The sequence below is a fragment of the Mytilus galloprovincialis genome, chromosome 11 (genome assembly GCF_965363235.1).
Source record: "Mytilus galloprovincialis chromosome 11, xbMytGall1.hap1.1, whole genome shotgun sequence".
NCBI classification, from domain to species: Eukaryota; Metazoa; Mollusca; class Bivalvia; order Mytilida; family Mytilidae; genus Mytilus; species Mytilus galloprovincialis.
In genome coordinates this window covers 43,015,457-43,032,688 of record NC_134848.1, presented here as the reverse complement: position 1 = coordinate 43,032,688, position 17,232 = coordinate 43,015,457, and the positions used below count along the sequence as shown (strand labels likewise).

Sequence of the window (17,232 nt, the reverse complement as noted above, 5' to 3'; positions counted from 1 at the left end):
CTGCGGTTATTCCTTTCAGAACGGGACTTTGATGACTTCTTTTTAGGTGGTAATGTCGACCTCTCTCTTTCCGCTATCTTCCCGGGTGTCCATTTAACTGTAAGTTTGTAACGTCCATTCCGAGCTGATAAAACCCAGTCGGCGGTTTGGTGTTCTAACAAATGCAAAATGGTAAAGATATCACCAGATAATACGGGCTGTTGTTGGTGTGTTTCACTGCCATCATCAGACATTATGAGAGTTTCCAGGACATAATGTAAACACGTCCGTCCAGGTGAAACTCTACTCACTGACATCTCTTGATATTCTCAAAGCATTTTCTAAAAGATATCTTCTCGTATTTTATTTTACAATTCGATCATTTAGTTTAGTTTCTAATCACATAATAATGCTTTTTCCTGCATAATCCATACAAAATGTGTTATTTTGTCACAACCTGTAGCTTGTGAAAATGCACGGAGACTTATCCTTTTTATTGTATCCCTTACCACCTTAAGAAAGATTTAAATGCACTTGATAGAAACTACAAGCATACAGTGATTAAAATAATCTAATTTTGTTCCAGGTTTTGCAAAACGTTGATTCACAAATTGTTCAACTCAAATTTCTTCAAGAATACTCTTAAAACATAGGGTTGCATGTTTGGCCACAATCAGACGACAGTAGCCGGCAGCCAAAAACGGACATTATCGGCATACTTTATACACCATTCGTGGAATAAGACTTCAATTTTATGCTGATAAAATTTCTGCTTTTCAACAGAAACAATGAAGTCATTGTCAAAGTAGTGACTCTTCATACAGGACATCTTATATATGTGTGACTTGTATTACCGTTTGATTGAGTTATTTTGTTTATTTTCTAAAGTTGGTCAGGAGTGCAACAAATTAATAGTTTATTTTTAAATCAAATGTTTTAAACAGTGGTCACTTTCAAATGAAAAACAGGAAGATCTATCATTCAGGTTATTGTAATCAATATTGAAATAGGTATCGGTTTATTTTGATATTTTTTTCATTAAACATTTGTTTTTAAACAAACATAGACAACAACTATTTTAAGGAATTTATATTCAGGGGAGTGGGAAACTTGTTATAACTTGCCCTAAATCATTTTTATATAATTTTATTACTTTGATTTCTCTATTCAAGATATTTTTAGGAATCGAACTTTGAAACATTTAAAGAATTTTGTGGGCATTTAAATTTGTCAGGAGTGCAACTATACATACAAATTATCATTAATGTTATGTTAAAGAGCACTAGCTACGAGATATATAAAAGATCAAAAGTATGATTTTTTTTGTTCAATCATTAATGAAAGTGAAAAAGTGGAATAATAATTTGCTTTTATCAGCTAAAATGGTTCAGTTTTATCAAATTAAGCTAATAAACATTGATAATGACTTATTCATTTGCAAGTGAATAACTCGACCTCATTAAATCCATATTCATGTGAACTCCAATTTAACCCCGTAGAAAGTGATAGAATAACGCATGCATTGTCCGTGTACGGGTATTTACAGGAAAAGAATGTCAACATTGAAAGTGAAACAAAGGTAAATAATTTGATTAACTGATTCGATCCACGCAAATTCATTCTTATAAAGGTAAAAACGACGATAATCATAAATTTTTATTCTATAATACAAAATTTAACAGACCTATACAAATCCAATTGCACGAGTTGCTTAATCTATTTATATCTGTGTTTTTGTTACATCGGTTATATGGTCATAGAAGGTCAACTCGATAGTTAATTAGATGGCGTCTTGGCTAAATTTCACACGAAACGAAGCAACATTTTATCGAGACCATGTCCTGTAAATTGTTTGTTTGATATTTTTGATAGTTTGGAAAAATGTTTTACATTATAATAAATAAAATATGAGAATTTGAGTCAAATCGGTGAACATGAATTTGGCAGCTAGTGCCACTTTAATGTATTGTTTATTTATATAGTTTCAAGTTGTCAGGAGTGCATCAATATTAATATTATGAGGGAAAGTTATATACATAAAATAGGTAAAACAGAGAAAATAACTATTTACTTTTGATTTCTTTTATATGTTACAATGTTATCGTGTTGTTGTACTAAAATGAATGTGTTTTGGCATATTTTAGTCCATTCTAACACTGCAAAGATTGTCGATTCTTAAAAAATAGTAAATGAAACGTGATGAAATTTAAGCTAATGCACGCAATAAGTAACATAGCTGAAACACTATTATGTTTAAACTATAACATCCTATCTAAAAGTTCCTTAATATTAATTCAGAAATCATGGCCTATTTTGATAATGTATAAATGTTTTAGCATGATATATATTGTGGGTCAGGTGTATAACAAAACAGGAGATATAAGTAAGCATTTAATAAAATACGTTTAAGAAAAGTCTTTAAGATTGCAGATCTTTTTTAAAGTTATCAAGGGACAAGTCTGTTAAAAATCTTTATTATAATTTAGTTAATTTTATGGTTATTTGACCTTTTTTCAAATAATGTGTTAGGAAAGTCTATTTGTATATGACCTGAAATGCATTAGATCCATAATTTCAAATAGAAATAACATTCAAATGACAGTTGCATTAAAAATTAATTTGTATTTCTTTGTCCTCTTCTATGTCCTTCTCGATTTATTAACTTGAATGTATATGTATCAAGATGCAACAAAAAAATGCACTAAAATAATGTTGAAATTTGATAAAAAAAATCTTTATCTTTTTCAGTAAATGCAATACAGTGGAAGACGTTATTATACTATCGAGGAGGCCAAAATTATAAAAATAAATCAAATGAATTAGACGGAATGAAAGCAATTACATTAGCTGCAACTTATACAAGTGTAAAGCATACTGATGCTTAAAGTGAAAACACCTAACCTATACCTTTAGTAGAGACATCCCAAATCATGGAATGTGCCAAGTAGGAGGATTCACCAACAGCAAAGTACAAATGTCACTCTTTTAACGGCCTTGCTTGTAACATTAGACAATCTGATAATTTATATAATTGTTCTTATTAGCTTATTTTTTTTATTCACTCCAGACAATCTTATTACACATTCTATAACGGTGAAAAAAAGGCTACTCAAAATATGGTCACCATCAAAAAAACATTAGTACATTAGTACATAAACCCCTCATTTATCGGAAACCATGATCAATCATGACCACATTTCGGGGTAATATGTCACTATATGTCACAAGAGAAGAACCCCCCAAGGTGGACTGGGAAATAGAAGTATTGTCGCCATTGGTCTTGTTCCGACCAGTAGTTTAAGTCGGGCGTCCGTTTGAATATGCAAATTCAAATCCAATGCCTCGTGTAAAGAGAGTGCCAGGCTCTTTACAAGAAAAGAAAACTTGCAACAACTATTTGAAGGGTACGTAGGTGGCCTGTTGCAATGCTAAATGTATGTCCCTATCCCTTGTACCGTCATTTTACGTTGCAGAATCTTGATCCTTTAGTCTCTAATGCAGAATCTACTTTTTTAATATATTGTTTATTTGTTCTCGTCCTAAATATCTGCACTGGACATTTAGAAACCAACATTAATCAAGATAGGAATCTGGCTAGTGCCTTCAAAGTTGATAATGTATTTTATCTGACCCGCATGCCGCAAATGAAAATGATGAAAAAAGATATTAACACTATTATACACTTTTGATTTATTATTATTTGTGGGGTACAGGTTTTGTTGGGTATAGTATTCTAAACGTGAACTGCAAGTTTAAATGTTCAAAGAAATACATATTTTTTTATGTGTGTATGCAGACTTTAGACAATTCACAAAATCATCTATTTCTGCAAAACTACAATGCTCCTTTATCCACAAATATGAATGAATCTACAGTACTTAATATTCCTACTCCTCTCAACATAATTGGGTAAAGGGAAAGTACTCGTAATGACTATTGTAACACCGCTTGATATTAGTAGAACATGAACGGTACACAGCAAAACGTAGTATTAATGCGGAGATTATTTAATAAAATAACTAAACAGTCCTTAATATCTGCAATTAATGACTGTTTCAATTTATTTTTGCTACAAATGCATAATCGTGCAAGACACACCAGGCCAGACTATGTGTAATAACTAAAATAGATCCGTATTCATATTTCTAATGCCATAATAGGTATCATTGTCAACTACTGGACAGGATTATACGACATGTGTATAATGTGTCCACCATCGACCGGTACCAAGGCACCATTTATCATAGATGCATAGTCACTGAGCAGGAATGCAGCTGTATTTGCAACTTCTTCTGGTTCTGGAAAATGAAGATGAACCAAATAACAGAGGAAGTAGTTTATGAACTTATATTTGTTCCTTGAAAATTGAAAAAAAAAATATAAATAAACACAAATTCTTTCAAGAAATGAAAACATCACGCTATAAATTTGTTGCGTTCGGACGATTTTCTTGATTTACCTCAATCAGGAACGTTCAAAACTGAATATTTGAACGCCAAAGATGTTTAAGAACCGAAACAGTTAAAGAGATACAATGTAAGATAGGTTTAACTTTAGATACATGACGGCATACATATATGTTGGAATTGCCATATTTCACCAAATTTGACTTTTACATTAGAGTTTTTGGCAACATAAGAATGTGTCAAGGCCATACCCTAAAAATATGTAACTCACATTAACATCCTTATATAAGATATGTTAAGCAAACCATCGTTTTGCGAAAGAGAATATAAACAATTCGTATCTAACCATTGTGTATCCAAAATTTGCCATTTCAAACCCATTATCAATCCATCTCGTACAATTATATTGTGTAATATATGATAAAAAGATGAGGTACACACCAATCAAACAGCATGTATCGCCAATATGTTACCACTGTGTATCCAAAATGTGCCATTTCAAACCTATGATCAAAATATTTTGCACATTTTTTGGTGCAATATATAATAAAAAGGTGAGGAAAACACCAATGAAACAGATTGTTCCACAAAACTACACAAATATAATTCTTCCATGTTTTACGAAAGGGCATACATGACTATTTTCCATTTGTATGCCGTCATTTATCAAAAAACACGAATGTACACTCAAGAATGTAAATATTGCGTGAAATATGGCAAATTCTAATGATGTGTAGCACTTCGTTGTTGACATGAATATCAATTATATGGTCATTTCTCATAAATTTCTTGTTTACAAAACTTTTTTCGAATACTAAGGATTTTCTTTTCCAGGAATATATTACCTTAGCCGTATTTGGCACAACTTTTTGGAATTTTTGATCCTCAATGCTCGTCGCCTTGTACTTGGTTGGCTTTATAACTTTTTTGTTTTGAGCGTTACTGATGAGAGTCTTATGTAGACGAAACGCGCGTCTGGTGCATTAAATTATAATCCTGGTACCCTTAATAACTAATTAGACTATAACATGAGAATTATTTAAAGCAAATGTGTGTTATGAAACAAAGTGTTGACGGACGGCAATTGTAAACCATAATACATGTTCATATACAAATTCTCACTCTTAATAATGTCAGATTTTCGTAACAAAATTGGACTATCAGTGTTTATTTTACCAGACATATATAATTGTTTAACATATAATATATATTCATTACACTACCTATGAATCGTCCCATCGGTATTCGTCCTGTGAAAGCATCTTTCAGTTCTGGTGAGGTCCACAGCTTCTCACCCATGGGTGTTAACAATCCACTGGGGTTACAGCTGTTGACACGAATCTGACATTACAAGAATTATGTTGATAATCAAAGCTTTCACAAAATAAATGTTAAAATCGCCGTCGCCAACATTTAAGTTTTGTTATGAGATGACAGAGGTGTTGAGCTTTTGATTTCCCCATTTGATAAGGTACTTTCCCTTTTTTAATTGTCCATGGAGTTCTTTTGTTGTTGTTATTTTACTATATCTTTTAATCAAATAATGTCATTTGATCAACATTAACCGATGTTTATGTTTAATTTATTCTACAGTTCAGTCACTAATTAAATATTTAAGCTCACAATTGTTTTGATTCGACTAAATACACGTCTAATGAACTATAGGCCTAGATTAGTCCTCTTTCGTACAGAGCTCCAAACGAAAGACTAGCAATGCGATTACCATTTCATTAATATTTAGATTAACATAGAAAGTTGCTTAGTGTAGCAATTGCTAATGATTGCAAACCCTTCTCAGATTATCGCCTGATTCAGAATACCGTAAATTAACCTATAATTCACATATAAAGTAAGCGTATTTCATTCAACCCGTGCATTTATTCCTATTAACTGTTTTTCATTAGAGAATATTGGCTGTAAATTGGATAAAAGCGTCGATCTTGATATCGTTGTTTTGGTTACATGAGACCGAGTTATTGTTAACATTTAAAATTAATGGATTACTATTAGTAAAATTGAGAATAGAAATGGGGAATGTGTCAAAGAGACAACAACCCGACCATAGAAATAACAACAGCAGAAGGTCACAAACAGGTTTTCAATGTAGCGAGAAATTCCCGCACCCGGTGGCGTCCTTCAGCTGGCCCCTTAACAAATATATACTAGTTCAGTGATAATGAACGTCATACTAATTTCCAAATTGTACACAAGAAACTAAAATTAAAATAATACAAGACTAACAAAGGCCAGAGGCTCCTGACTTTTAACAGGCGCAAAAATGCGACGGGGTTAAACATGTTTATGAGATCTCAACCCTCCCCCTATACCTCTAGCCAATGTAGAAAAGTAAACGCATAACAATACGCACATTGAAATTCAGTTCAAGAGAAATCTGAGTCTGATGTCAGAAGACTTAACCAAAGAAAATAAACAAAATGACAATAATACATAAATAACAACAGACTACTAGCAGTTAACTAACATGCCAGCTCCAGACTTCAATTAAACTGACTGAAAGATTATGATTTCATCATATGAATATCAGGCACAGTATCATACCATCTTAACATATATGAGAAGAACATAACCAGTGTCATGCCAACAACTGGTTTTTGAATAAATGTGTTTCGTTCCGATGCAAAGACCCTATAAGTGAATCAATATTAACGCCAAAATATGCAATCTTTAATGACCTGACAACAGTATCATAACTATATCCCTTCTTAATAAGTCTATTTAAAGGTTTTGTTAGTTTCTGAGGTGAATACTGACATTTTTGTGTTTTATAAAGAATATTTCCATAAAAAATTGGATGCGAAATACCTGAACGTATAAGAAGTCTGTATGTTGAGCTATATTTACGAATGATGTCCTTATATCGATGATAAAATTTAGTAAAATGTTTTGACTAGTTTGTGATATCGAAAACCCTGGTGTAATAATTTTTCAGTAATACATAAATTTCTCTCGTTAAAATCTAAAACATAATTACATACACGAGCGAATCGTACAAGTTGAGATATATAAACACCGTAAGATGGTGACAAGGGAACGTCACCATCTAAAAATGGATAATTAACGATAGGAAATGAAAAATCATCATCTCTTTTATCATACATTTTAGTATTAAGCTTTCCGTTAGTGATATAGATATCAAGATCGAGGAAAGGGAAGTGGTCATTGTTAGTATTAGCTTTATTTAAAGTAAGTTCAACAGGATAAATTTCTTTAGTATACATACTGAAGTCGTCATTATTGAGAACCAAAATATTATCCAAATATCTAAAAGTATTATTAAATTTGTTTATCAGATGTTGTTTCGATGGGTCTTTGCTGATTTTAGTCACAAATTGTAACTCATAGCAATACAAAAACAGGTCCGCAATAAGTGGTGCACAGTTAGTCCTCATTGGAATTCCGATAACCTGACGATATACGGAATCTCCAAAGCGAACAAAAATGTTACCTAGTAAAAATTCAAGGGCAGATATAGTATCAAAGCATGTCCAATTGACATAGTTTTTTTGTTTATTGCTACTAAAAAATGACCTAAAAGAGTTTGAACATATATATTCACATTCTGACTTTTTAAATGCCCATTTAATTAGGTGTGTGAATTTTTTCTTAATGAGAATGTGAGGCAATGTGATATACAGGGTAGAAAAATCTAAATTTTGAACAGATTCAAAATCACCAATACATTCATGCAATTTATCAAGTACTTCTTGACACTCCAAAAGTAATTAATTCCACTATTTTCGAATTATTTATCAGGTTTTTGATTGTACCAAGTGTACTGGTAAGAAGAATAGACAATTTAGTAGTGGAACAATGGCTTGAAGACGAAATAAATATATATTTGTAAGGTGTTTTGTGTAGCTTAGGAAGCCAATACATAGTTGGGACTTTCATTGTATTTGATTCTTACTTTAAAGTAAACAGTTTATCTAATCTGAATAAATCTAGCGTTTTATGATATAGTACTACATGTTTCTACAGACATCAATATTAATGCTGCTACAAATTCTCCAACTGATACTGCAAGTGACCATAATACTGATGAGGATTTTTGTATAACTAAAAAATACTTTTAACAATGATCAGGGCACTGAATTTGATGTAGACCAAAGCACAGATTTGTTATCACCAGGAGTTTCAATTTTAGAAGCATGATCAAGACCTTTGAAATTAACTTTAAAGATAGGATTTTATCTCCAAGTCGAATATTAAAATCAGTGCCAATTTAAAGCATATGATTTTATGGATTTGCATAGAAAGACATATTTGAGACTAATTCGTTAATAAAGCATTATTGTCTTATCATGTGTTCAGAATGAAAACTATTGGATCGATGCCACTGCTGTTGGAGATTTATTTACCCGAGGGTATCACCAGCTCAGTAGTCAGCACTTCTGTGTTGGCTTGAGTTATCATTGATATGTTCATAATTATAAATTAACTGTTAAAACTTTGAATTTTTGAAAAACTAAGGCTTTTCTACCTCAGGAATAAATTACCTTAGCTGTATTTGGCAAAACTTTTAGGAATTTTTGGTCCTCAATGCTCTTCAACTTTGTACTCTATTTGGCCTTTTAAACATTTTTTGATTCGAGCGTCACTGATGAGTCTTTTTTTAGACGAAACGCGCGTCTAGCGTAAATTTAAAATTTTGATCCAGGTATCAATGACGAGTTTATCTATAACACTTCTTCAATGTATGGATCTGAAACACTAGCTATAGTGTGTACAATCTCGGTTCAAAATAACGCAACCATTCCTGGTACAAAATCACTATAGGGATATCATTCCTGGTATAAAATCACTATAGGGCAACCATTCCTGGTACAAAATCACTATAGGGCAATCATTCCTGGTACAAAATCACTATAAGGCAATCATTCCTGGTATAAAATCAATATGCGGCAATCATTCCTGGTACAAAATCACTAATGTAGTCAAAATATACCAATACCAATTTTCATAAATTTCCCCTTCAAAAAATTATCTCTAAAACCTTGATTAGTGGTGGATATTTTACACTGGACCCCGATTAAAAAACCTAGTGGACTTTTGTTAGTGGATAAAAAACACTAGGAATTTTCATCCTCCGGATGAAGTACAGTTGCGGAATCAAACAAAAACACCATTCAATTGGTGTGTCAAATACTGATGCTAGAATGTCCAATGAACATGTTTATAGCCAAAACACGAAAGATGTTCAAGCATTAACAATTAATGACTTAGTTTACCTTCAACGGTCCAAACTCTAATGCCATAGACTTTGTGAGCATATCCATTGCTGCCTTTGTGGTGCAATAAATAGGATAACCGGGAGTTGCAAGAAAACCGGATATACTGGAAATATTGACTATGGCACCACTTCCTTTTCGTGCAACAATTCCTTTGGCGACAATCTGTAATGAAATAAAAAATAAAACGTCCATATTTTGTACTATTAAATAATATATATGTTTATTAATAAAAAGTCCACCTTTTACCTAACGGTCCATGGAAAATTATATAATGGTCTGATTCATTCTGAAATTAACTGGATTTTTTATTATAAAGTAAAGATTTTTTGAAGTTGTGTTAAAGGGGTTAAAGTGAGTATCAAATTATTATAGTTGTGTTATGTTTAGCATGCTATTGGGGTAATGTCAATGACTGTTAGATAAAAGTGGAAATTTAAGCTGACTTGATATACATAAAAATGAGAATGGAAATGGGGAATATGCCAAAGAGACAACAACCCGACCATAGAAAAAAACACAACAGCAGAAGGTCACCAACAGGTCTTCAATGTAGCGAGAAATTCCCGCACCCGGAGGCGTCCTTCAACTTGCCCCTAAACAAATATATACTAGTTCAGTGATAATGAACGCCATACTAATTTCCAAATTGTACACAAGAAACTAAAATAAAAATAATACAAGACTAACAAAGGCCAGAGGCTCCTGACTTGGGACAGGCGCAAAAATGCGGCGGGGTTAAACATGTTTGTGAGATCTCAACCCTCCCCCTATACCTCTAGCCAATGTAGAAAAGTAAACGCATAACAATACGCACATTAAAATTCAGTTCAAGAGAAGTCCGAGTCTGATGTCAGAAGATGTAACCAAAGAAAATAAACAAAATGACAATAATACATAAATAACAACAGACTACTAGCAGTTAACTGACATGCCAGCTCCAGACTTCAATTAAACTGACTGAAAGATTATGATTTCATCATATGAACATCAGGCACAATCCTTCCCGTTAGGGGTTTAGTATCATACCATCATAACATATATGAGAAGAACATAACCCGTGTCATTTATAAGGAAGTCAATACAACGTGTATGTGTACAAATTTCATTAATTGAATTGATTTTGGTACGTTCAATATAAAATCAGCATTGATCAAAATTGGAGTTTACAATGGACTTTTGTGTAAGCAATCTGTCTGCTTATTTATGATCGTTTAGCTGTTGTCCATTCGTTTGATGTGTTTTATCATTTGATTTTGCTATTTGATTGGGGACTTTCCGTTTTGAATGTTCCTCGGAGTTCAGTATTTTTGTGATCTTACTTTTTTATATACATATATATGTTAATACCTGAGATATGTTCACAGCTGCCTTAAAATTTACGTCAAAATGTCTACAAAAGATCAAGGATTAAAAGAGTACACCTTACAATGTAGTATTCAATAATAAGTTTCAAAGCAATTCTTTAAACACTTGTAACTACTGTTTACACTGTTCATGCTGGCAACAAACCCTAAAGTATTGCTCAGATGTCAAAAGCCATGCAAGGGTTTATATAAAAAAGAAGATGTGCTATGATTGCAACAGAAATTAACAACTATATGTTTGTTTGTTTTCAATTTTGATTGATTGATTGTTGGTAGCTTAACGTCCAGTGGCAAATATTTCATGCATATTCAGGACGAGAACAAGTTCACAAAAAAATACAATAGGTAGGTTTTGTCACAATAGAGGCCATCTGGGATGATGGTCGGGGAAATTTGGACTGCCACTGGCAAATGAGGGTATATTGGATAGGGACAGAAATTTGGCCTTGCAACAGGCCACCTACGGACCCCTCAAAGAGTTGTTGCAAGGGTTCTTAACGTGCAAAGACGTGGCATTCTCTTTACACGAGGCATCGGATTTAGCGTCCCCATTCTGACCGGACGTGACTGCGAACTTGATACATCCCGCACAGCCAAACGGACGCCCCACTTCGGCAAGCGTTATACTGCCGGTCGGGAGAAGACCAAGTGACCATATTTCTATTCCCCAGTCACCCTTGGGGAGTTTTCAATTTTGAGATTGAATATCAATTTGGTATCTTTCACATATCTTTTAAGCAGTTTAGTATACTGTACTCTAACAGTAGTATAACTTACTCGTCTATAAACTCTTCTGTTACTTCAAGAACAGTTTTACACCCTAAGATTGCTGCATTATTTACCAAGAGATCTACTTGTCCTATTTCTTCGATCACTTTTCTTGTGTTGTCCCAGTTTCCGATATCTAAACATCGTGTTTCAATTGATGAATCCTACAAAAGTTTAATTTATTTCAAATGTTTTAGTACCTTTTAAGCTGTCGATAATAATATCTTTACATTTAATTTCTGTTTGAGACAATACTTTGAGATCTACATTTCATTTGCATTGTTGTTTACTCTTGACGCATAAAAAACTTTTTTTTTATATTTAAAGCAACCAACAATCAATCTTTATATTGGTATCTACATTAATAAAATTCTTTTTAGATATGTAACTGTTGAATAGATAGTACATCCAAAAGGAGGTGATATTTTTCTGTCAATCTTAATTTTATATTAGTACAAGATAAGATGGTATGCTTTATATTTGTGATTGCTTTGTTGTCAAAACTAAAGGCGTTTTAAGAGCTTGTTTCGCTCACCTTAGTCTATGTGCATATTAGACGAAGGACACTCTAAAACATTATAGACAAGAATAAAGTTTAAGACATAATTATCTGTTATGATGATTTTGTATTGCTAGTCATTTAGTCTGTTTAGTTTTGCTCTATCTTCTTTAGTTGTAGCTCATAATACAAAAGGGTAATCACTCAAATAAAGAGTGACAGTCTACTAGCTTCATTGTCAAAACTTGACTTGCAGATTATTTTTTGTGATTTAGCGTGTCTATTCATCTATTTTAAATTTTATCGTATAGCGCAAAACTCGAAAAATGGTAAAAAAAAATCATAACTTTAAGGGAAATAACTCTAACAAGAAGACGTCTGACAATTTCCGTCATTGGTTTTAATTGAAAACCTTGTCTTGTTGTTCATTTTTGTCTATCTCAGGTAAAAACACACAAAATTGGTCAACATTGTCATCAACGGACAATAACTCAAATAAGGAGTTGAAGACGATTTTCTCCGTTTTATCTCTTTGATGGATCTTGTCCTGCTGTTTGTGCTTATTTAAGTGTTTATCTTTCTGTTATATTTTTTAAGATATAAGGCAAAAATGCAAACTATTCGTAAAAATTGTCATCAATGAGCAATAACTCTTGAGGTAGTCAACTGACTTCGACTATGATGCCTAATTTGTAATATTTGACTAACTGATCAGTTTCCATTTTTCTCTATCAAGTTTTCAAGATACATGTAATCAGCCAAAAAAAAAATCAGTTGTTAATATGTCGTTATGTACTACAATGTATCATATTATTTATTTAAGTTTATCCCTGTCCTGAGTGTTCTTGCATGTATTTGTACTGTATTCCTGTCAATTAATGTTGTCATTTAAGCTGTATTTTTAACATTTCCACATTAAAATTGAGGTTTACTAGACATAAAACCAGGTTGAACCCACCATGTTGCCTTAACATTTCCTGTTCCAAGTCGGGAAGAAGGCAATGTTAATCAAATAGTTTCTGTGTATGCTGCATTGGCGTTTGTTTTTGATGCACTTCGGTGTTTTTGTTGGTCCTTTGTTTTCCTCTTATAGTTTATGTGTTTTCCTCGGTTTTAGTTTAAAACCCAGATTTGTTTTCTCAATCGATTTATGACCTTCGAACTGCGGTATACTACTGTTGCCTTGATTTAATGCATAAAATGAATGACAATTGGTAGAGCTCAACATTCTGAATATGCTTGCCCTTTTTCGATTTCGTAATTTATAACATTTTCTAAATGATAGAACTAATTGCATTTCCCCCCCAATAATCTATGTTTAGCCATGGCGACCATGTTGATTTGAAAGCGGGGTCATCGAACACATTTAAAAAAAAATTGAAACCTTAATAATGAAAATAGTGTAAGGTTTTCTTACCTCCTCTTTTAAGCTGTCAAGATCTGATTCCGTCCTGCTTATAGCAAATACCTTTGCTCCAAGTTTTGATAATTTAAGAGCAATACAGCGTCCGATACCTATCAAATGCGGAACACATGATGTTAACATTATCAAAATAGTAATAATGGAACCAAATAACTTTTGAGCAGGCTTTTTTTTTACGATACACCGAAAAATGGGTCGTACAAAGTAATATCGTCATATCCACATCTCTCCATAGCATGACAGGTGCTGACATGAACGTTCTTCTGACTTTGAAGAAGACGATATGATACAGCTCAAAAAAGTACAAAAAAGGATAATCAGATAAATACTACGTGTTGAGAGTCATGTTTAGGGAGCTGTCTTTTGATTTTTGTTATCCCTCTTTTTTTTGGCAAAGTTCCTTGTACTTAATTTGGCTTTTTTTACTTTTTTTGGATTTGAGCGTCACTGATGAATCTTTTGTAGACGAAACGTGCGTCTGGTGTAAATGCAAAATTTAGTGCTGGTATCTATAATGAGTTTATTATCTTGCATTTTTTTTTACTCAAAACTGCTGTCCTGCCTTTTTTCAAATTTCATCCGGGCACCTTCCAGCCCCCCTTCTTTTCGGCTAAAAACAATTTGATATCTTTCATATTTGTCTTAAAGAATTCTTGTCATAACTCTTAAGGGTCACAACATTACTCACTACAAGTCAAACGTCTTCTGTAGCCTATACTACTCATGGCAAGATGCGCTGCTTATATTGCCATTTCATGTAAGTTAAAAACCTATTTTAGCTATATGGCTGACACATGTGTTCCCGCCCTTTTGTCAGGGGAAATGAATCAATCAATTGGGACATATTGTCAAGTTTGCACTATTTTCAAATAAATAAGATATAACATATCAAATCACTTTTGTGATGAGTTGATGTTGAAAGAATTGATTTCTTTTTTGCGCTCATTTATTTGTAACTTTATTGCGTTGTATATAGCAGCTGTACCATAAACTTTGTTTTATCATTACGTAAGTGTGGTCACTAATATATATATATATAGACAAAACCCTTATAAGTAACTAGCAATTATTGTTTATACTGCAATCAGCTATTTTACAATACAGATAAAGCTATACGTATAAACGTTAGTTTTATACGTCAATGACCTCAACTAACATATAAGCCCCGCCTACTAACCTGAACTACTGTATTTCATCAACAACGTCACGTCACAACCATGACAACGTGTAGTAACAATGGTCAAACTTTTATGAATTTAAACTTGTAGTGTCTTCAAATTGGTAATTTATATACCATGTTTATTAAATGTTATTAATTAAGTTCATTTTCCCTTTCTAATTCCTTAAAATGTCAATGTCTTACAGCCTGGACTACGGTCATAGGGAATTACCCAAAAATGGTATCCCAAAAGGGAAATTCCAAACACTTTTATTTAACAATATTTGTTACATATTTTTTATTTTTTTATCGATTTCAGTATAAAAACAATATACGTATAGTGTCTTGAAATATGAAATTTATTTGTATTCGGCACGAAACGGGGGAAATGCTCGGTAGAACCTCGCATTTCCCCCGTTTCTAAGCCTCATACAAATAAATTTCATATTTCAAGACACTATACGTATATTGTCTAATTTCTCAGTAGGGAAATCTCTTTCGTGATAGTCAACTAGAGGCTCTCAAGAGCCTGTATCGCTCACCTGATTCTACTTGGGTTTTTGAAATCATATAAAAAAATATAAAATTTGGCTAAAAGTGACACAACCTCATTTATAAGGAAAGGAACATGTTTAATTTCATTCAAAAGTCCCCCACTGGCGGCCATCTTGGATGACGGATCGGCTACAAAGTAACAACACTTGGTCAGCACCTCATAAGGAACATTCATGCTATGTTTGGTTTTATTCCATTCAGTGGTTCTCTAAAAGAAGTCATTTGTATGAATTTCCCATAGGGTCCTATGTTAAACTAAGTCCCCCGTTGGCGGCCATCTTGGATGATGGATCGGCTACAAAGTAACAACACTTGGTCAGCACCTCATAAGGAACATTCATGCAATGTTTGGTTTTATTCCATTCAGTAGTTCTCTAAAAGAAGTCATTTGTATGCATTTCCCATAGGGTCCTATGTTAAACTAAGTCCCCGCTGGCGGCCATCTTGGATAATGGATTGGCTACAAAGTAACAACACTTGGTCAGCACTCCATAAGGAACATTCATGCTATGTTTGGTTTCATTCCATTCAGTGGTTCTCTAGAAGAAGTCATTTGTATGCATTTCCCATAGGGTCCTATGTTAAACTAAGTCCCCCGCTGGCGGCCATCTTGGATGATGGATCGGCTACAAAGTAACAACACTTGGTCAGCACCCCATAAGAAACATACATGCTATGTTTGGTTTTATTCCATTCAGTGGTTCTCTAAAAGAAGTCATTTGTATGCATTTCCAATAGGGTCCTATGTTAAACTAAGTCCCCGGCTGGCGGCCATCTTGGATGATGGATCAGCAACAAAGTAACAACACTTGGTCAGCACCTCATAAGGAACATTCATGCCATGTTTGGTTTCATTCCATTCAGTGGTTCTCTAAAAGAAGTCATTTGTATGCATTTCCCATAGGGTCCTATGTTAATCTAAGTCCCCCGCTGGCGGCCATCTTGGATGATGGATCGGCTACAAAGTAACAACACTTGGTCAGCACCTCATAAGGAACATTCATGCCATGTTTGGTTCCATTCCATTCAGTGGTTCTCTAGAAGAAGTTGAAAATGTAAATTGTTAACGACGACGACGACGGACGACGACGGACGACGGACGACGACGACGGACGACGGACGCCAAGTGGTGAGAAAAGCTCACTTGGCCCTTCGGGCCAGGTGAGCTAAAAAGTGAATACAAAACTAATACAATAACTTATAACTTGGTAATCTTTTACAGACAAAAGGATCAAGAGAATGTTTAGAAAACTAAACCACAGTAGTTGATAATACAAGAATCAGATTGGAATAAATGATGTGAATTGAACAATATATTTTATAGACCTACCTTTTCCGGCACCTGTAACTATGGCCCTTTTCCCTTCAAATTGAATATTCATTATAAAATATAAACTCTAAAGTTGCAAAATATTTAACACAGCTCCGTGGATTCCGTATTATAATTTTAATGCGGTGAGGGTTGGAACACAGCTAACTTTTATTTGTACGAATATAATGTATGTTTTAGAAATGAATAACTTATATTTGGGACTTGACTTGAACACAAATACATCTTTTATATCGCACAAAGAAGCAGTCTTCGTAAATTATGAATACAACATTCCATTGTTAATAGTTCATATTCATACCGATATAAAAAAGAAGATAATTGGAAATTTGACGAGTTTGATATTTGTTCAATATTTACACAATTATAATACATTCACGCATCTCGTTTATTAAGTAGTTAACCAATATTTGAATCAATGCAAATATCTTTTTCTTAAGATGTTTTGATCATGAATGGGAAAAAAGAAACAATAATTTATTTGCACAATGTGTTCA

The 17,232-nt window shown here is 33.2% G+C and overlaps 1 protein-coding gene across 1 annotated transcript; it reads right to left on the bottom strand.

The window, feature by feature from the left end:
• Window positions 1-3,992: 3,992 nt before the first annotated feature.
• LOC143051164 (L-xylulose reductase-like) lies at window positions 3,993-16,853 on the bottom strand. Its single transcript, XM_076224163.1, has 7 exons — window positions 16,736-16,853; window positions 13,686-13,783; window positions 11,779-11,933; window positions 10,985-11,027; window positions 9,635-9,799; window positions 5,609-5,726; window positions 3,993-4,277 (listed from the first exon to the last, which is right to left on the bottom strand). The coding sequence occupies exons 1-7, from the start codon at window positions 16,785-16,787 to the stop codon at window positions 4,153-4,155; spliced, it is 756 nt and encodes a 251-aa protein (XP_076080278.1). The 5' UTR covers window positions 16,788-16,853; the 3' UTR covers window positions 3,993-4,152.
• Window positions 16,854-17,232: the final 379 nt, after the last annotated feature.

Coding starts and splice junctions, on each gene's coding strand:
- LOC143051164 (XM_076224163.1), bottom strand. CDS start 16,787: ATGAATATTCAATTTGAAGGGAAAAGGGCCATAGTTACAGGTGCCGGA. Junction 13,784..16,735: donor AGTTACAGGTGCCGGAAAAG/GTAGGTCTATAA, acceptor CGCATTTGATAG/GTATCGGACGCTGTATTGCT. Junction 9,800..10,984: donor CAGCTGTGAACATATCTCAG/GTATTAACATAT, acceptor ATTTCATTACAG/ATTGTCGCCAAAGGAATTGT.